This window comes from Seriola lalandi, unplaced genomic scaffold (assembly GCF_002814215.2).
Source record: "Seriola lalandi dorsalis isolate HSWRI2012SDOR001 ecotype SW California unplaced genomic scaffold, Sedor1 jcf7180002054898, whole genome shotgun sequence".
Taxonomy (NCBI): Eukaryota; Metazoa; Chordata; class Actinopteri; order Carangiformes; family Carangidae; genus Seriola; species Seriola lalandi.
Window position 1 is genome coordinate 177,425 of NW_019525450.1, and position 21,660 is coordinate 199,084.

The 21,660-nt window shown below is 41.2% G+C and overlaps 1 protein-coding gene across 2 annotated transcripts in view; it reads right to left on the reverse strand.

Annotated features, from left to right (window-relative positions):
- Positions 1 to 20,418, reverse strand: part of LOC111672294 (plakophilin-3-like) — a 35,173-nt gene extending 14,755 nt beyond the window's left edge. Inside the window, exons 1-7 of one of the 2 annotated variants that reach the window (XM_023429693.2) lie at positions 20,064 to 20,418; positions 7,354 to 7,436; positions 3,142 to 3,758; positions 2,778 to 2,901; positions 1,617 to 1,821; positions 1,302 to 1,461; positions 39 to 147 (exon numbers count right to left, since the gene is read on the reverse strand). In XM_023429693.2, the coding sequence (XP_023285461.1) occupies positions 39 to 147; positions 1,302 to 1,461; positions 1,617 to 1,821; positions 2,778 to 2,901; positions 3,142 to 3,758; positions 7,354 to 7,436; positions 20,064 to 20,274 (1,509 nt within the window). In that variant the 5' untranslated portion in view covers positions 20,275 to 20,418. Of the gene's footprint in view, positions 1 to 38; positions 148 to 1,301; positions 1,462 to 1,616; positions 1,822 to 2,777; positions 2,902 to 3,141; positions 3,759 to 7,353; positions 7,437 to 19,994 lie in introns of both variants that reach the window. The other variant, XM_023429692.2, reaches the window with a different exon arrangement.
- Between the last annotated feature and the right edge of the window lie 1,242 nt (positions 20,419 to 21,660).

Consider the following 21,660-nt stretch of genomic DNA (forward strand, 5'->3'; position numbering starts at 1 on the left):
CAAAAAGTACTGAGTGCAGGAGTTTTTTATCCTTTTACCTTGTCATCAGCCTTCTCCTCTTGTTCAATGTAGGACACCAGAGAGTCCACCAGGCCTCGCATGTCTCTCATCTTCTGTCTCGTCCTCTCATTCACTGAGCTCAAGTTCCTGTCCACACACACACACACGCGCACACACACGCGCGCACACACACACACGCATGTACGCACGCACACAAGCACGCACGCACGCACACACACACACACACACACACACACGCACAGGTTTTATTTGTTAAGGTTTTATCCTCAGGGACTCAATCATGCTTTATAAGGTGTAACCTGAATATAGTTTCAGTTGCATATGATAAAAATGAGGTTCATATGTACCATATATCATATATACCGAATTGTACGTTGAGATAAGACATCTAACATTCTGCTACAGAGCATGAAAGATGAAATATGTAATGTCAGTGTAAAGAGATTGTAAAAAGAGATTTAAATACTTAAGAGTGATTCAATGAATAAAGAGCTGGTTCAATAAATCACACTGAAGTTTTGTTTCCAAATCTTAGTTTGTTTTCACATAGTTTTGTTGTCTCATCACTAACATTCCTGTCATTTCAGATCCTGCCTCCCAATTAGACCGTGCACTCTGCTAATCACCTTCAGCTGGTTTCTCCCCCCCATCTCCAAACCTGTGGCTCATTCTCTCATCAGTCCCTCAATATATATACCAGTCCATTTTCCCTTGCTCTCTGCCAGATTGACTCGTGTCTTACTGCCAAGTGGTCCAGCGTTACTGGCCCTGTGCTGCCTGTTTCTGACCTAGCCTGTCTGTTTTTGGACCTTTGATCTCCTGCCTGCTCCCCATTGGATTTTTTTGTCTGATTATCTGATTACCTGGTTTGTGACTTCAGTAAACTGAACTTTCTTTGAGACTCTGCTGCCTCATTGTCGCGCTTTTGGGTTCCCATCAGTCTGTATTTGTATAATAATACTCTGTTTTCCCTCCAAAAACAGTTAAATGATAATAACAATAATATAATTAAGCAAAGAAATAAAAGAATGCTAAAGAAGGCTAACTGTCTCTGGTTTAACGAACATGTGACTCTCTGACTTTTCATCACCGTGCTGTAAAATGAATCACTTCCAATAGCCTCATCTGTACTTTGTGTGTGTTAAGCTCATTAGCAAACAACAAGTGACCAATTCAAACGTTTGAATGTTTTACCACGATATCCACAGATTAACTCGTGTAACATTCAAACCAGTGTTAGGCACAGGTAACAGACTGAGCAGGGTCTTCTCTGGAGTCACCTGAGGCAGCCGGTGGTGTTGTAGAAGATCTCCCTCTCAGATGGGTTCAGTGGGATGCTGTTGCACAGAGGAATCAGTACTTTTTCTGTCAGCTCTGGTAAAGCTTCTTTGGACAACTTCTCCTTCAGGTTGTCTCTGGAGGACAGATTCCACAGGACACCTGCAGCCGCAAAAGGTTTTGATTCATTGTCTGAATAACGAATTTAAGATGGTAATACAAACTGTAGATAAAGATAAATCACTGAATCATCAGTCCATGGATACAAACTCATAACCATGGTTCAATTCAGTGTGAAACCAGAAGACCATTACTACCTGTGATGGTCTTTCGAAGCTCCTCGTCCGGTTCGCTCAGGATGCTGACGAGAGACGTCACTCCACCGGCATTGATGAGCGCCACCTTGTTGTCACTGTTCTCGTAGATGAGGTTCCGCGTGGCGCCGGTGGCATAACGCTGCACCTCTCGGTTGTCACTGGTGAAGAGCTGAACCAGAGCTGGAACACCGTGCAGCGCACGGACCTGAAAGACGTACATCAGGCTACAGACTCCACTCAAACTTTAAAATGTTCACAAGACTGTACACTGCTTTCACCTGACTTTAATTTGCTTTCTTCAACTTGCAGATTCCCCTTTAATTTTACCACAGTGTGAGCAAACAGTACATCATCATTCTTAACTGTTGACAGAACTATTTTATGGCCAATTACACATCTCCTCATGAAAATGTGATCTTGGTATGTTTCTTTCTGTGGGCTGAGTTGCCTCTGTGGTTAAGACTGCAGTCTCCTAATCAGAAAGAGGCCAGGGAGCACTTAGCAGCTCACTCACCGTTTATTCAGGAACTACTTTCTCTTGATGTTATTATTCTCCACTGAAAGTGTCTGTAACTGTGAAACATTTATCGACACCAAACTTGGCAAGACGTTCAAGAAGTTACCCACAACTGACTGACCTCATGGCGGTGCCACAATAACCATTTCTTCATTTTTGCAGATAGCGTTCAAACTAGACACGCTAGAAAGAAAATTATGTCTTCCCTGGATTCTATGGATAATTTTGCATCATTTCCGCCATTCTGAATTATGTCACACAAAAGAAATGACTTTTTATCTTAATACTGTGTGTCAATTTGACCTCAACTCGTAATAAAACTTTGTTTCACTCAACCAATGTTCAAAAGTCTATCACTCTACTTTATTCAGAATGTGTACAATCAAGTAACAAATCAATCTTTATAAACAACATGTCCTAACCTGAACTGATAGTCACTCCTCCCCTCTCTCTCCCTGACTCTGTTCACACACATCGTGACTCTTGTACTTAGTTGTTGTTGTTTAATCCATATATGTCAAAACAATGTGCTTGGACCCAGCTTACCAATGCTTGTGACAACACACATATGGACACATAAATGGACAATCAAATACATACACATAAAATACACCAAATATCAGGCATATAACCAAACATGTTACCTGGTTTTTGGCATCGTTGCTATGGTAACATTGGTGTTGTATGTATGCAGCCCCCAGAACTTGCAAGGCAGTGTCTGATTCAGACAGATATCTGACAGCTGTAGCCATGTCCAGACCGTGCATCCTACACACACACACACACACACACACACACACAAACGCAAAGAGGTATATTACAGTAATCTGTTGATTATTCTTTCCATTCATTAATTAGTTATTTTGTCTATGAAATCAGAAAAAGTGAACAAGAAATAGTTAAATATAAAGATAAATCTGATCCAAGCCCCTGGTGGCCCAGATGTTTTAGCTAAATCTTACAGTAAACAGATGTTTCAAGGTTAATTAAAAAAATAACATGTCTTACTCTCCCAGTGGGTCATTGCTGTGTATCGATGCTCCATCCAAGACATCCACCCCTTTCCCAACACTCCTCACACTGCGGAGTGAGGCAGCCCGGTGGAGGGAGGCTTGGTACTGCCCCGCCCCCATTGCATGGTTGGCCCTGGACACATGCTGCTGCCACTGTGTCCCCCAGCCGTCCCCTGCCATGGGGACGCTCCTGCCCGTCCCCAGCCAGCCCTCCCTCTCAAAGGCAGAGCCCTGCTGCTGGTAGTGCTGCTGCCTGTTGGTGATGCGGCTTATGGTGCGGTGGGAGGGGCCTTTGTATGTGTACTGACACGGCAGCTCTTCCTGCCAGTGGCCTCTTTCCTGGGCCAGTATCCCACTAAGGCTGCGCCTAAGGGTGCCTGGGGGAGGCACATTGATTTGGTAGGAGGTATTCTCTGGAGCATCCAACACAGTGAGTGGAATCCCCTCCTGGTCACCCTGGCACAGTGACTTAGAGCGCCTGCTTCTGCTCTGTGACTGGTAGGTCTGGAAGTTGCTCTGTACCATGCTGGTTCCTTTGTGGTTCACCTTTGAACTTGTTTCCGCAGCAGAGCGAGAGGAGAAACCAGAGGAGTGGAGGGGCACCGTGGGAACCTGCAGGGTGGGGGGATATCAGAGGTTAGCAGACACACTGCAAAGATAAATACAATGTTTTCTGATTTTATAATATGAAAAGACAAAAAGTCAACTTCCTCATAGCTAAAAGTTGTTATACAGAAGCTCTTACACTACAGAGAGAAATATCGCCGGTGTCTTTAGCAGAAACAGTGTTTGAGTGAAACTGTCCTGTACAGTAAAAGACAGTGTAAGAGTTTCCACATCAGCAGCTCTTCCTTCTCTCATTTATTAAAGCCTGCTCACTGTAACCTGCAGGAAGCACACTGCAGCCTTTGCATTGTTGGACTGGCCAGTTAAGAGCAACAGGCAAATGTCCTGTTTATATTTTTCTTCAGTCTTTACATTGTTCTGAATTTGGTCGGCAGCGTGGGGCTTCCATTTTCCCTCTCGCTGACTCAGATACAATTAGACCAGAGAGGAAACATTATTCATACACAACACTGGCACGGTGCTGTGTGTGTGTGTGTGTGTGTGTGTATGTGTGTGTAGTGTGCACACTTGGCACGCAGATCTCCAGTCAAGGAATAAACCACTGCCCTAGTCTTTTAGAGAAGAAATAATGTTTTAGATCACTAATTTAACCATTGTTAAACTATACTGTAAATATAATTCATATTTATTACAATGTTGGTCTTATTTACATACTTTTGTCTGAGTTTTGAGATCTTGGAACACACTTAAATCTGTCCAGCAAATAGACAAGAAACATAAAGAGTGTGACAAATTGTAAACAAGCCAACAGTCCATCCAGCTGATCTAAACCACTTCATTTTGAGGCGAAACTGAAAGTGACTGAACCTAACATGTTGCTAATAAAGAAACCTCTGCACAAACAATTCAGTGCAGTGTAACTCAAAATTTAAATGAGGAAGTGAGTCTGTAAACTGTTGGATGGTATTTACAAAAGCCAGATTTGTTTTTCTTTCCTCTTCCTACTAATATTTGCTATCCTGTGTGTTTGTCTGATGGCTAGTCAGACTTCCAGTTTGTGATGAAGCTGCACTTCCACATTTCTGCCAGAGCCAAACACTTGAGGGCACGGCCTCTGTACTTTTTCTTTGGGTGTTTTAGCAACCCGGAGGGAGTTTAGATTAAACATTTAACAAATGTCAAACGTGAACATGGTGGGTATTTCACTGGCTTATGTAATGGACTTGGGCTGGCCATCAATATTGGTGTCTAGACTATATGATACATAATTCTGGGTAATATAGAAATCTTTGGCCCTGTTCTTTCATTTAACAAATTATATGGAACTGCAGTAGTAGAGCTAATAAAACTTGATTTATTTATCCCTGTGGTGAATCAGCATTTGACGTTTCATTGATAAGGCTGCGACCTCTCCAAATGGCTCAACAGTGATATAGGACGTCCCAGGTACAGCCCCTCAGTTCTGTACCCTACTGTCTTCATCTCGCAGCCCAGCTGTTGTCTTTCCTTTTCATCCAAAGCCAATTGCTGCTTTTCTTTGTGGTTTTTGGTAAAGACTTGATTGCATGTTGGATGGAGCGCCCCCCTCACCTCCATCTTCTCCAACAGACTGTTCGTAGATGTAGCAACGAATGTCCTGCATCATAGTTCTACAGGGACAATCTTGGTCTTCCAGTTCCATCTAGGCACCTTCAGTTGCCAGTTCAGACCATTTAGTCTTTGTACTCTCATAAGTTTCTTCAACACCATCTTCCCATGGTACTGTCTGTTCTACACTGTATGCCAGCTTGGCTGTTGTGGACCACAGGACCATGTCTGGTCAGTGTACTAGTCACAATGTCTGGGGGAAACACAAGCTGTTTTTCCAAGTCCATGTCCACTTTTCAATCCTGAGAAACCCGCAGAGCGCCTGTATCCTTTGATGTTATATGGTTCTTTGGAGGTTGCTCTGCTCATACAAATAGTGTTATGGGCATTTCCTGCTGATGTCTGTGTTTGAAGTGGTTCACGTCTATGCCAGGAAACCAGCTGTCTGAAAACGTTGTAATGCTGCCAACTGTAACGCCTTTGTGTCAGGCTCATCCTCTGAAAATGTGCCTTAGTGATGCAGGTGCTTGACAAAGGGAGCAAGCAGGGTCTTCTCCTCAACACTGCATCAGGTTCTGGGGTTTGAGTAGGAGATCATAAGTGGCTCTGATGACAAAACTTAACCAAGGCCCAGATGTCATGCCAGCTGAGTTTCCTCTTTTCCTCTTTTATTTTGGTAAAATGTTTCACAATATTGTTGTGTACTGATAGCACCATGAGCGTTGGTGGTGCTACAGAGATGCCCTGGCCTACAAATCCTATTCTCCAGACGTAAAGGAACATGATTGTTTGGTAAAGAAGTCAATAAGAATCACATCAACATGTTTTGTTTTGAATGAAACGCTAAAACAACCATTCCAGCTGAAATCGCAATCACATATCGCAATCGCAATATCTGCCAAAATAATCGCAATGTGATTTTTTTTTTTTTTGCATATCATGCAGCCCTTTTGAGATGAGACTGAGACCGGCTCTCCCCTGTTGGACTTGACCAACCACATCCATGAAGCGAAGGGAAGAAGGCATTTGAATTCTTCCACAACAATTGCAATTGGTAATTCCAATTTGATGTTTCCGTACAGTCTGACAGGACTTCAGCATCATCAAGTCCAAGCCACTGTTTCACTCCTGCTGATCCTTCCTTTTGGCTTTTCCACTTCGCCGATGGGGATTTCTGTCGGCAGCATGCCAAACTGGAAATACCACAGCTCAAGTTTTCCTGTCAGCAAGGTCTTGTTGAAATAACAGTCTAAAACTGTCTTTAGTCTTCATAATTGGGAATGAATTTACACAAACAGTTTACTAACTAAATAGAATTTGAATAATCCAAATAATTAAGCAGGAGACATTGGAGGGACTTCAACACATGACCCTAGCATTTCTAAAATCCTGGCTACGGACCAGGCTACGGCGCGGTAGGTTGAGCATTCGCCCCATATGTAGAGGCCACAGTCCTCGCTGCAGTCGGCCCCGGTTCGAATCCTGCATCAGACGGCCCTTTACTGCATGCCATTCCCCCTCTCTCTGCCTCCCCATTTCCTGTCTCTCTTTACTGTGCTATCTAATAAAGGCATAAAAAGCCCCAAAAAATATACTTAAAAAAAATCACAAAAATAAGTCAGAAAATGTAATGAACCAGAGTAATCATTGAACAATCATTGATCATTACTTTAGTCCATCACAGCCAAACTCCTACTGTTTAGTTGGTTATCACCTCAAAACCTGATTCTTGCTTCTGTTTGGACTGCAAGATTAAATTCCACAAAGAACACCATCCATCAAGCTTAGAGTTTTCTGGCTGGGAGACTACAGTGAGTCCTCACAGAGCCGCGTAGTGAAACTCAGTACACAGTATAAAATACCAAGACAAAGACTGTTCATGGACAATCTTTGAGTTGCTGGGTTTCCCCTGCTTCCTGTCTTTGTCCTGAGCTACGATAAACTTGTCCCATACCTTTATATGTATTTTGCACTGATCTGTGCTGGATGGGTATTCAATAATGTTTTCTCGCATGTATCATGGTGTAATACAGTACTGGCAGGTGGTACTCACAGCCATGACGCGGCTGGGTGTGTGTATCATGGATCTGGAACTGAAACCATGGCTGAAGGTCTTTCCTGCAGGAAGGCTGTAATCTGGACAAAAAGTAGAAAGATGAAATATTAGTGTTTTTGATCATTGTGCCAGATTGTCAAAAAAGATTTAATATTCGTGCTCAGAACGTCACATCATCTTATCCTGAGCTGCACTGATAGAAAAGAGACGTTACATAAACCGTCAAACTTTATCACCCATGAGAGGAAAAATAATTCAGGGTCAGTGAGTCTCCAGGTCCAAATTGTGTGTTTGGACTCCATTATACTTCCCAGTGAGTCTACTTATCATTATTATTATTATAAATATTATCGTTATTAAACTTGTAAAATTTCATTGCATTACTTGTTTTTTTTACATTACACAGCTTGGCTCTGTGAAGAGTGCCTTTAAACCTCTTCAAATCCTTCACACACACACACACACGTCACATCATTTGTATTTACCATCAGGAAAATTAGAAAAAAGGAATGTGACTTTAAGCAAACAGGTAGTCTACAATTTGGATGGGTTGACTGATCATCCAGCAGCAGCTTGCTTAGCTTCGGTGACTGCACAAAGCTCTCCAGAAGACCCGACCTCAGAAACGTGGTTATACTTCCTTCAACTGTTAAATCTAAATGTACCCATGGCTAATGTTACTAAGCCAGTATTTGCATTTTTCCTCTTTTGGTTGAGGCTGACCACTGCCCAAATCCAGCTGTGTAGAGACTTAACGAGGAAGACCCAAAGCTGTAATTGCTGCAAAATGGGCTTCTACAAGATAATTAATTAAGATACTGAATACAGAGAGACTCACCAATAGTTAAATCATGAAAGAAACCCAGAGTAGCTTAAGATGATGATGATGATGCACTACTCTATATATAATTTTAAACTTTATATACTGCATATTTTGTTAACATTTGGCCATAAACACAGTGTAAACTATGGAGGCCCACAAGGCTCAGAGAACAAGGAAGGGAGCATTTCAACACCCAGTTTCTCTAGATTTAAGGGTAGATTTGATGTTATATTTTGTTTGGCATTGGACGTTTCACAGCCTTCAATTGTAACATTGCATTTATTGTGCTCTTTACTAATCTGTGTGCATGGACTAGATAACCAAGAGTTCAGATTTACACGTGGCTGTTTTTTTGTCTCAGCGGACCAAAGGGCGGCTCCAGAGTAAACACACAGATTTGCTGCTGTCTGTCATTTCAGTGTCAGGAGATACTCTGAATGTTCTGACCTCTGACTACCGATCACAACCAGAGCTCCCTGAGGTCTGTTAGCATGAGCTGCTATAGCTCTCTATACAAGTGATGTGTCCTCCCAAGATGCACTGACGTATGAGTGAAGCACAACACTTCAAGCTCACCTGCAACAGATGAATGAAAAACGACATCTCTGTGGTTCAAACATAAAGAACTAAAGACTATAGACTGGTTCTAAAAACGGACACCTTCATAAGTCAGCTCTTTTCAATTACGTCCTTTTACACTAAATCTCACAAGAAAATAAAAAGACCCTCTGACAGATAATGAGTGTCTGCCCAAACCTCTGTTCTGTCCTCCATGATTATACCTCCACTGCGTTTTAAAGCAGCTGAATTCACAGTGTGGTTTTTCTATTTGACGCATATTTGTGCTTTTGTTTTCAGACAACAGGACATGGAAATAACCCAGTGGTTAAAGTCGCATCCAAGCTGCTGCCGTGACAGTAATCAAATCATGAGGCTGTATAATCACGATCAAACATAGTCTGTCAAAATGAACAGATAAGCAATAGGTCGACAGCCGTACCGTATCATCCGCTACGTCGACGTTTAAAATGTGTTGCAGAGAAGGTTAAAGATGAGAGAAGGATGTTTGAGTGTCTTTAACCTTGATATATACTGGGTGCAGTAGGTGCAAAGGTATTTTGGGGCAGTTTTAAGAAGCATTTAATCTGACAGTTGCAGTGAAAGAGAGACAGGAAAGTTAGGGGGGGGTGACATGCAGCAAAGGGCCCGGGCTGGATTCAAACCCGTATACTAAGTGGTACAGACTCTATGCAGACTTTTAAATGTTTCAAGTATTTTGAGTTTTCCACTGCTTAGTGTTGCAAACCTTTTTTAAAAAGGCTTTGACATTGACCCCATCAACTAAAGAGACGTATAAGGATAGAGCCCTATGTAGAAATTAATCTGAGATCCCCGAGGGAGAGGCCTTAATACTGGTGGAGGTAGGGTGGTGGAGCGGCAAAGTTGCAAGCAGTATAGACTGCAGTGACAGCAGCGAGAGTGAACATGGCGAGGTGGTTTAAATATTCTTCAGCTAAGATCATCATTGGATAGGACAGAACCCACTGGAATCAGTGGATAATAATGGAGAGGTGGAGCGTCAGTGTGATGACGAGATAAGGCTCGCTCACAGTTGTCTTCCTGCTTGAACTTCACATGAATGAAAACTAAACTTACTACTGTAAGTCTGGCAAACCATGGCCTACACAAAGAAACCTGACTCTGCAGTGTGTGACTGTGGCTTTGGGAACAAAGCAGCATCTATTGTTATTTATTGTCACTGACCATGTGCAAACTTGCACTTTTTCATGTACATATCGTGTGTATTGTGTATATTGTATTTATTAGTGTATATCTGGTATATTTTTGTTGTATATTTCCATAGATGTTTTATTCTATAGATGTTTATTTTCTGCTGTGGTAAATGAATTTCCCAGTTGTGGGATAAATAAAGTTAATCTAATCTAATCTAATCTAATTGGTGACACCCTGCAGTTGAATGAAAGGCACTTGAATGGGTGTGTCCACTGTGGAATCTGAGCACGCCTTGTCAGGCCACTGGGCTTCAGCAGGGGGCGGCAATTCAGAGACGGGCTGGGGCTGAATAACATCATGTAAAGAGTCAGAGGGCAGAAGCACTGTGGTACAGATGAACTCATTCACTGCACAGATGGAAATAATGTACACAGACATTAAGAACTGTGGCTGAAAAAACCTCATATAGATCACACACTGTAACCACATGTATGACCACTCAGACTGAAGAGCATGTTACACTGTAAAACCTCAAAACAGTGAGCTGCTGTGAATTGCACAGAGAGGGGGGGTCGTGGAGGGAGACCATCCAGTCCAGCAGCACAGAAGGAAGGGGGGAGGATATTGCACTGGGAGGGGCTGCATGCCTGAACATAAGAATCACCAGGTCAGAGGTCAGGGGGCGGTATGCTCATACATGACCACCACAATCAGGAGAACACACACTCAGTATATAACCAACAATATGTCAAATGTACCAGTGATCTCTCTTCACACAACAACAGAACCACACAGAAACCATTACATCTCTAATCAGCTGTAATAATCCAGATGTTTTCGCACAAGGTTTGCCACTTTATCAGATGTTTTGCTTTAATATTTAAAGAAATATAATATAAATCTGATTTATATCTCATTCAATAGTGGGAGTTGGTTTGAAGTCTGTCCACACTGTCACTGTTGGTGAAGGAAAAAATGAAGAACACCTACATTTGTCTGCATGGTCAACATTGTAAAAGTGCAACAGCTGTCTCCACTGCCACTTGAGATGATGGACAAACCCAGGACAGGTACAAGGATCCAAAGCTGCTTATCTAACCTCCCACTCAAGTCAGAGCAGGAACGGCTGTGGACCATGTAGTCATTTTGGACATAGGCTGTATATGTAGCATTTCTTGTAACCCAGTATGAAAAACTCAGAACAACAATTCAAAGCATCAACTCCAGGTGTTCTATGTGGTTTTCATGCGTGCAGACATTTGGGGGTAGAACCCAGGATTTACTGTCCATCTATTTATAAAATAAATGGGTATCTACTTCTGAACCCGACAGAAAAATTGGGGGAAATGATTGTTCTGATTGTATTTAACAACCATTTTAAGACTCATGGATTATGCTGCAAATCTTTTAAGGCACCTTGTGTTTGTAAGTAAAAGTCTAATCATTTGTGCTCTGTTAGATGCCAGAGATGTTAGAGCGCTTCTAAGGTCTGGAAGGGTTGAAAGTTTTCTTGCTGAATAATCAGTTTAAAAAAAGAAAACTGCTAAAAAAAACATGGTTCTTTGGTAACAAGTCAGTAACAGCTGAAAAAGAGAAGTAAGAAATATCCATGACTAAGTATAAAAGACTGATTCATGAGCAGTGGAGGGGAGAGGTTAGAGATTACATTTTGTAGAACTGAGCCAATTTTTAACCGTTAATCATTTTTGTGTGGAGGTGAGTGAAGAGTCAAGGTCTGAACTTCTCTATCTTCTCTCTCTCTTTCTCAAGTTTATATCAGTTTTCACATGAACAGCAAAGTGCAACACAATGAATGACTTGAGGAGAGGCTGTGCACCATTAACCCCATAGTCAAACAATACTGTGTCTCCTCTCTCTCTCTGACAGAACTGAAACTAGATCTGACAGGCATCACCTGTCCCGTTATGTATGTTTCTGAATACTATTTGATAACTACGGTGGCCCTGAGAGCTCAACTCACTGCAACTTCAGAAAACACATGCAAACAGAAAAAACACAAACTTTAGAAAACATCTTCGCAATTTGACAACTGCTGCAAATACTCACAACACAATGGAAATGTTTCTGCACTTGCATGGATGTATCATAACACAGCTGGGTTCATCAGTTTTTTGTGTCCCATGGAGACACTTCTGTTGTGTTGCGTACTTGCAGCACGTGTTGTCGAGTAGATGAAGATTTTCTGAAGTTGTTTGGGGTTTTGTCTATTTCCATGTGTTTTTTTAAGTTGCAGTGTTTTGATCTCTCAGGGCCACCGTAGGTTACTGATAAAGTATTCAACTCTCTCAGCACAATGTAACCTAAAATATAAATCAGACTCTTGGAGACATTGTAAGTCGTATCTTGGGGGGTTAGAAACTTGCATAACAAAGAACCCATTCATGTACCACAAGAATTTCAGAATAAGGGAGTGGTATTATCTGAAGTTGAAGTATGTTTTTAAACAACTTCTCTGTCAAAGCTTTATGACTGTGATTAAGCTCATCTTGACACAGTTTTTCTTCTTTGACTTCTGCAAAACAAGAAGCCTTTCACTGATTTATGACCACAGCTCCTCTCACTGTTCTCCATAATGAGGATGTGGTATGCAGCCAAGCCTTTCTCTCTACTTTCTATCATTGCCATGAACCCATCTTCTGCTAAAGCTCCAGTGTTTGTCCCATTATATGCACAAAAACAACCTTTTATCCAACAGCGTGGAAAACACCCGTCCTAATTCCAGACCCAGCTACCAGAGTGTAACATTCAACCCTCTGCACGTTAATTACACAACACAATGCAAAAGTTTGGTATGAAAAAAAAACCACAACGTCCTAAAGGTTTGCACAAAAAGAAGGTTATATCAGGTCAGTTTGATTTATATAGCGCCATATCATAGCAGAGTTTATCTAGAGTGGGTCTAGACCATTCCTTTTATAATATCATATGACATGAAAATAGACAGTTATGTAGCTGGGAACTTAAGTGGCAACTTTCAAACAACAAAATCCACCTTCCAGCTCCACTACATCTCACTAATTATGTTCTGTTTGTTAAATCCAAACAGAAAATGACAGGGTGTTGTGAACCAGACTCCTTTGACTCCTTATTCTGTTACCATGACGATACCAGGAGACCAGTGGAGACTTCTTTTGTACAGACCCAGGCTAGTTTTCCCCCTGTCTTAGTGCTAAGTTAATCAGCTGCTGGCTGTAGCTTTATAATCAGCATGCAGACATGAGTGTGTTAAAAATCTTCTCATCTAACTCTCTGAAAGAAAGTGAATAAACTTTTTGTCCAAAATGACAAACTGTTGCTTTAATATTCTGACCTGAGCTGTTGGAGAAAGCTCATACACGTCGCTAACAAAACAAAGGGGACAGGATTGTGTGTAGAACTGACTCCTGCTGTTATGTTGGACTGAAACTTTGCTATTGTCCTTGTTGGTTTGATTGTGGTTGCATTCCTTTCTCGTGTCCTTGTGCCCTTTGTCTCTTATCTCAACTACAAACTGAGCTGTTTTATCCACAGCAGTTGTGGATAAAATGGATCAAAAGTGAAATTAAAAAAAACTCTTCTGAGATGTTTTTCATAATCAATATATGCAGCATGGTCTGTTTTAGGTCTCAGGACGAACAAATCTACAAATCTGACAGGCCTGAGATGCTGAGCTGATTAAAAAATAATCTTTTCTAAAGAGTCAAATACATTCAGATTGAAAAACAGCCACATTTAGGCCTCAAATCTTAAGGCCAAATATCAGTCACAACAGGCTTGAACCTGAAGTACAGTCCAGTCTAAAATAGTCTCTGATAACATGTTGTGAAGAGGAGATTGGAAAGGAATGTTCCCCACACAGGGTGGTCAATGAGCTCAGGGCGTGTTGAATCAGACATCAGCCCACTTACATTTGTCCTTCAACATGCACCCCCCCCCACCCCCCCTTTCATTCAAACCCGTCCACACAAGCTTGTGTAACGTTTGCAGTATTTCACTCCACTCACCCTCTCCATCTGTTTCCTTTGCTTTTTATTTTAATTGTGGAGGGAGTGTATCCAGATCACACTGACCACAGATTATAGTGTGAGCTTCATCCTATTCTGACAATCCTCTTTCACATGTCACACAGAACAAATTCCAGACAGGTAAAGCACTGACTGACTTATTTAGGCTTTCTAAAATTGAGACACGTCAAATATCCAAACCTAACCTCAGTGGTTTCAGTGGTTCCCCATGTATCACTATCTTTACATGACTTTACAACAACTTCACAGTTGCTCTGCTGCTGTGTTTAAAAGACTTTCAATCACATTTTGTGCGAGGAAATGAAAACTATAATAATATAATAACACTACAGTTATTGAGAGCTCCCCACTGGCTCAACTGGTAGAGTGCATTACATTTAAGCTCAGTCTTTATCTCAGCAGCCTGGGTTCAAATCTGCCTCAGGCCCTTTGCTGCATGTCCTCTCTTCTCTCTCTCTCTCTCTCTCTCTCTCTCTTCCCTAACCTTCGGGTCTCTCTCTCGCTGTCAGAAAATGGCCAGAAAAAATACTAGTTATTTTTCAATGTTTCAAAACAGGATAACAGTTTTTGGACATATTTTGAGGAAACAGCTTCTTAGCCTCAAACCTCTGGCTGGACATTTCCCATTGGCAGATGGTGTCAACTTCCATGAAGCATGTTAACTGGAAAACATCACACTATCATCAACCATTTGCATTTTAAGATGTCTGTCACTTTACAAGATTAAACATTTGGATGGACTCATTGTCCTTTTAAGTTTGTATTCCTTCCTTCTAAAAGTAGAAGCTATCTAGCTTAGCTTGTTAATGTTAGCACTGATTCCCACTCGATTTTATCTTTCGTTGTCATTTTGGAATCTGCAGAGTGGTGTTGTTGATCTCCTGCACACTGAGCAATGCTGTGGTTGCTGTGTTAGCCAGCTAACATCATACACAGATGTTGATTAATGTACTTTGTCTTTATGAATAAATAAATTAAATATTATGCAAAGGATGGAGTGTAGTTGTCTTTCTTTTATCAACTTTCAAAACACATCATCATAATCATCATTTCCTTGGAGACCAATTCTTCTGTCGTTGTTAATAGTCTGTAGCTGAACAGTGTAGGCTGGTAAATAGTGTTAGCCATTAGAAAACCCACCAGTAAGAAGGCAACGTGTACAGTAAGCAAAGCTTTCATTCTGAAGGGTGGCTCTAGTTTTGTGACAACTAGTGTAGGAATTGTTATGTGAGAAAAAAAGAAAGATTATATGGCATTCATGTTAAACCTGAGCCATAGCATACAACAATAACAGCAATCGCATCACATCCACAGGGCTAGTGGTATACAGTTAAAATAAGTATTTAATGCAGTGGTATCGGAATCCGTACTCGGTATCAGCTGTTACACACGTTCAGGTATCAGGATCGGTATAATGAATGAAAAGATGATATAGGAACATCTCTATTATTTAACAAAAGGAGATTCAGTTGAATGAAAAGTGATTCATGATGACCTGGGGATATGCAGTTGGTCATAATACTAATTAGAGCAGATCTCACACAAGCTTACATGCAGCTTTCATGCAACATCCTGACTCCGTCATGGGTCAAACTGAGGCCTGCTGTCTTATCAGACAGAGGCAGGGGTAGCGGTAGTAAGGGGGAGGGATTGCTCCTTCCTCTCCCGTACTTTCCTCTTAGACAGACGATCCAGCCTGTTATCCGGTCTGCACTGAGACAGATGTGCATCATCTGAACTCTGCAGGACAACTGGCCACTTACATAAATCTGCCTATGTGAACACAGAGACCAGGGGGTGTTCTTTGATCTGTGTACTGAAGTGTCACTTTAATACGTTTTGGGTCATAATGGGAAAGCAATTCTTGTGCAACATGTGAATATTTATAAAACAAAACCATCCCATGACTGGAACCCCTGCCGTCATCATTATATTTTCCATAGTCAGGAAAAAAAACAGGAAACACATTTCCAGGTAGTCATAGCGCACAAATAGTGTGTGTATAAGATGAACAATACACAAGCACAAATCAATATTCTGAATTAATGTTTATATGCACTTCTAAATATAATTTTTCATTTGTTTTCATTTATAAATTTTTCATCTCCTATCAAGAACTGTTATGGTTATAATCAATGGCTTCATAAAGCCAGCTGACGTTTTAATCATCTAGGAATAAACTGATGAACATTCATGAGAAATTACTTAATGGTTTGGCCATGAGTCCTGTGATGTGTCAGTCCTCAGAGCAGTCTTGGGATGAACTGGACCCCGATAACAAGCACACGCCCCTGGTGCATGTTTAGCTTTAACACAGGGATGCTACAGCTCTGTTCCTGTGTTCCTGCCATGTGTTTCATCTATTATCAGAGCTAAAGTTAGCCCACAACACAATGCAGGAGAGTCTGTTTAGCTGATCACTGAGTCAAGTGACCGTAAGAGCGAGATTTTCTAAAAGTAAAAAAAAAGTAATGATGAAGTGGAATTTCCCAAATTCCACATGAGTTTCCTGCATAAATCCTGTGTAACAGATTTCCCACATCTGTAACATCTGTTGTTGTTTTATGCTGAGAGGATTGATCTTGACTGTATGAATAATAGTGTTGTAGTGGTATGTGTGTTCACTCCACACACATTGGTACCTGACACTGAATTATGTATATCATTTTCTTTTGCTCAGTGCATCCTATGGACAAAATAATTACTGATAAATGAGCTTAATCCTGTCCGGTTAGGTTTACATCTGCGCAGAAACATTACATTTCCCATGCTGCAACTGGATAGCGTCTTTCATTACACCCTCCATGCTTCCTAAATGCCCACTTCTGTCACACTTTATTTTACCTCCAGTTGAGACACATGTTTTCTGTTAAAAATTTCCAAGCCCAGGCAGAGATGACCCCTGATGACATCATCAGGGCTGTTTGTTTAAACCCTGGTAAACTGAAGAGTCGGAGTGTTTTTGTTTGGAGCATTACTGATGTAGAGTTTTGCTTACTTTCTTCTTTATTGGCCATATGTCCACATTTCAGTGGATTATCTTTTAAGAACCATGTTTCTTTTTCTGAAGGAAATGAAGCAAAATTTTATTTTCTGCATTTCCTACCACAGTGTAACCGATCCACGACCCCAAAACCCCGTGTCCCACCACCCCCCCGGATAGATAACAATAGGAATTTCTCCTGAATTTATTTTTAAGCGACTGACATGAGTAACAGGAATTGCTTAAAGGGTTTCAGATGTTTTTTTTTCAGCCAAGTCCCTTCTGCTGGTATGAGTTCTCCCTCTGGATCAAAACCTAAAGCCTCTCTGTGGTGTACAGTTACATCAGGAAAGTGGAGCAAGACTGCAACAAAGAGTGATGTGGTCATCACTCAGAATACTGTTTTCAGAAAAGGAAAAATGCCCTTTACACCTTAAAAATGATACCTACTGTTCCATCTTTAACTAGGACAAAAGTCATAATAAACTGTGTGACAGTTTAATGTTTACTGAGCTGCTTGGTGAATGAATGTCAAACTTACAAGCAGACCCCAGAGAAAAGATGTTGAGTCATGTTTCATTACATCTTTATGAACAATGAGGTGTTCATGGTACAGTGATTACACCATAGACTGCGTAAGAATATAAACATGAAAATAATATTATGATAAAAACAACAACTCCTTCAACCTGGACAACACATAAGTAGTTTTTTCAACCTCCTGATACAACCCATAGGAGTCTACCAGACCTTGGTTGTCATGGTTACAATAATAAACACGCAGACCGTACCAGCAGTGGCGTACATACCTTGGTCACCATGGTTACTATGATAATGGTCATGGCTTGGTTAAGTTCAGGAAAAGATCATGATTTGGGTTAAAGTAAGTACCTCCTCAACACTAGATGATTGTTAAACTAATGTTTCACATGGAAATCAAACACGGCGCTCCTGTGTCATATTCCTTTACTCCTTTTGTTGATTCATTAATCCACATCAACCTTCTCCTGACATGGACTTTGTCTCTCTTTATACAACATCACCGCGCTTTTCCCTTTGCTCCTTTCATAATTACTACGACCATTAGATGTCGCCTAGCAACAAAACGTAACTATGGATCGTAATAACCTGCTGCACAAACGACCTATGGGCTCATTTTTTACAGGAGGACTGTCTTGATAAACACTACAATGTACAACACTGTACACCCTCAGCACAGAGACCTGTCACAGTCCCTGTAGAATAAAACTACAACACAAAATATTATACAAGCATCTACCTGTTACCATGACACTATTATAATCTCTGGTTCTGTTGGAATATAGCAGGAACAAAAGCCAGAACTGCAGAATATGAAACAATTTTACCAAGTATGACAAGGTTACCATAAACTTAGGTGTCTGTTATGCAACAAATGCACTATGGGGATATTAGGTTCTGGTGAAGTCATAGGAGGAAGAACAATGGTTCAGCTCACCCACAAGTCAGTCTGTACTCGTGCTAAACAACTGACAGAAAAGTCTGATGATGAACTGTTTAGGTTTTTTTATATTCACAGGTTTCAGTCTTTTAAATATGAAGAATTGTTGAGAGTTTTGTGCAGTTCATTAGATGTTTTGCAGATTAAATGACTGCTCTGTACCTTGGTCTTTATCGCTGGAAAACAAATGCCACTCCAAAGTTGCACTAATCAATATTTTATACTGACAACAGACTACAAACAAACAGCGACTGTGTAACGTCAAAGAATAGCTTCGTAGTGATGAACCCACCAAGAGCTGTAACCCAAAACTCCACAAAACCTTTTAGCATTTGTCATCTCATTGTTTTGGTTCTACAGAGCACAACGTTACTCTCTTTAACCTCATTTCCTGCAGCAGCAGTCAGCTTTCAGCACAAAAGCCCCTGATAAACCTACTGTACACTGCCTGTCCAGCACAGGGCTGCAGACAGACAAGGTTTCCCACAAGCTGGTGAACAGGCTGAGGCATTTAACACCATAAGGGTCAGATACTGTCCTCAGGAGTTGGTATGAGCTACAACAGAGATAAAGGAGACTGGATTTTAGACTTAGATTCAACATGCTCACGTTGCTCTGTATCAGCTGGATGTTTAAATGGGCGACTGCTGGCTAACGCTTTGACCACAACAACTTTATAACATATAATATGTCCCTGTTGTGTTTACAACTTGTTTCATCGTGCCAAAAAAAATAAGCAAAGCAGCTTCAAGCCTTCATTCCAGTGGTGAGGCTTATTGATTCACTCTTTACACAGTCTAACTTGTGGTCGATCAGTTTCAGAGGGGTTCAGCTAACCTTTGCAAGACAGTGAGAGTGAAATTAGGACACCAAGTGTAAGCCTACATTGTTGAACCAGTTAAGAGTGCGATCTATAGGCGGTGGCCATAAATAAACTACAGAACTGACTCACATTCCACGTTCAAGTACACCCCTTAACCCAGTCTTTACTTTCTTTTTTAATTTTCTGCACCATTAACTTTGCCCTTTAATTACTTATTAGAATTTTATTTTCTCACCAGTGACCCTGTCTGTTGTTGCCTAATATTCATTTAGTGGTCTGACAGCAGCTGCTTTAGTTTATCAAAACAACATGCATGTTGTGTCAGAGAGGTGTTATACAGCTTTATGATGATGGCTGCAGTTTGTGATGCTGTTAAACTGTACTCTATTATTTTCTCCATCCCATTTATATCAATGAAGGCAGCGGTTCTCAAACTTCTTCACGTCAAGGACCCCAAAAGTGAAACAAACTAGACCACAGACCCCCTTTTTGATATGGTCTCATTCCACGGACCCAGCTCTGATAAGTTTTGCTTTCAGATGTTATAGAAAATGTTTGAAACCCATGACTATGTCATGATTGGAATTTTAATGCAAATAAATTATTCCACTCTATCTCCACTATTTTCGCTGGGATCCCCCAGGGACCGCATCAAGGACCCCTCGGGCTGCCTGGACCGCAGGTTTTTTTTTTTTTTTTTTTTTTTTGAATAGAGGTTAACATATGTTCAATGTAAACTGTAACAGTAATAACAGTTGAATAACTATCACCTGCTAATGTCTTGGACAAAGCACCGGGGGCGAATTTGAAGCCAACCATCTCAACGGGATGTGGCTCACCTGTTGATCCGACCAGCGAGTCGTCCAGTCTGGGCAGGGAGGATGACTTCTTCTCAGCCAGCCGCATCCGGACCTGCTCCTGGACTCTCCTGGCTTTAGCGACGGGGTCCGGACACGGGCCGCCCGAGGGAACCACATAAGCGGTGCAGGAAGAGTTGGGCTGCAGGGCGGATAGAAAACAGCCCTCCGCCACCGCCACCGCCACACTCATACTCGCAGCGGGAAACAAAGTATTTCACCCAGGTGAAGAGAAAAGAAAAAAGTGTTTGAAGTTGTAGGTCCGACAGCGGGGCGCGGCTCGTCCGACTGCAGGCAGGGATACTTGGTCTTCTTTGTGTCCTCTATGAAATGGCAGCAGCACTGAGTGTAGGCGGGACCTACAGGGTTGGGGGGCAACGAAAATCCACCTGCTGTCACAATATGTCTCCTAGAAAAAAATGTTATTTACACTAATTTACAACTGCAGGCTTCATGAAGGAAACAGAATTCTGAAAACATACTTTCTTAATTGTTAATTAACATAGGCGAGACATGTTGATAGTGAATATCAGTAAAACGTTCAATAATAACGTATTTCAATTGTTTTCCACCAAACTATCCAAATATTCAAAGGTCGTGATGCAATAGGTTAGGACGACCATGGTCTTTGTTTATGCAGAGGCTGTTGGAAACAATTATCTTTATTATCTTTCTTAACTTTAACCCAAATGCATTTGTTGCCTAAATCAGAGAACTGCTGACTTTGGAGTCACAGTCCTCTGCTGTGCCCTCAGTAATCTGCTTATACACAAATCAAAGAAACATTACTGAATGGTGAATATTGTAAAAATGTCCAGCTGAGAGGCTGTTGTGAAAGTTTACCAGAAAACATACAACTCATGTAATCTATGTATAAAGTTACAGGTAGAATCATTTACTTTATGCTGGATGTTGCAGAAGTGCATGGTGGATGGCAGGATTGATGGAGTTCAGGTGACTGGTGTGATGACACAGTTTGTCTTCACCTGTGTGGGAACTTTTTTACCTTCTGTGATCAGTGACATGTTCATGACGCTGAGATTTTGGCCTGCGGCTGAAAGTTGAGCCACTAAAGTCCTGATCTGTAGGATGCATGCATGACTCTGGTGACTCCGAGGAGTATCACCAACAAACACACTACAGTGATGTTGTAGTAGCTGTAGTAGTTTTAGTGATGTTGTGTTTTTTCTGAATGATCTCAGCTCAGAAGCACAGGAATTATTGTTATTGTTGGTATGGTTAACAAGTAGCTTTTATGACCCATGATCAACTCATTTTTTACTGCTTGTTCAGTTAGTCTGACAAGAGAAGCAAGAACTACTAAATATTAAATTCAGCTATATTTATACATAGTGTGGGTGATAAAAGAGAGCAGGAGGAGACGGAGGTTTACCAGCTGAGACTGACTAACCAGGTCTGTCCAACTCCTGACCAGACTGGCTGTGATCCAGAGTTTTACTGTTTGCCAACTCAAATGGAAAAAGAGATTTTGCAGGTTCCCAAATGTTCAGGCATTTCAGTGTGTACAGGGAGTTTTTGACATAATGATGAAGCTAGACGAAAGGTCAGAGATCAATAT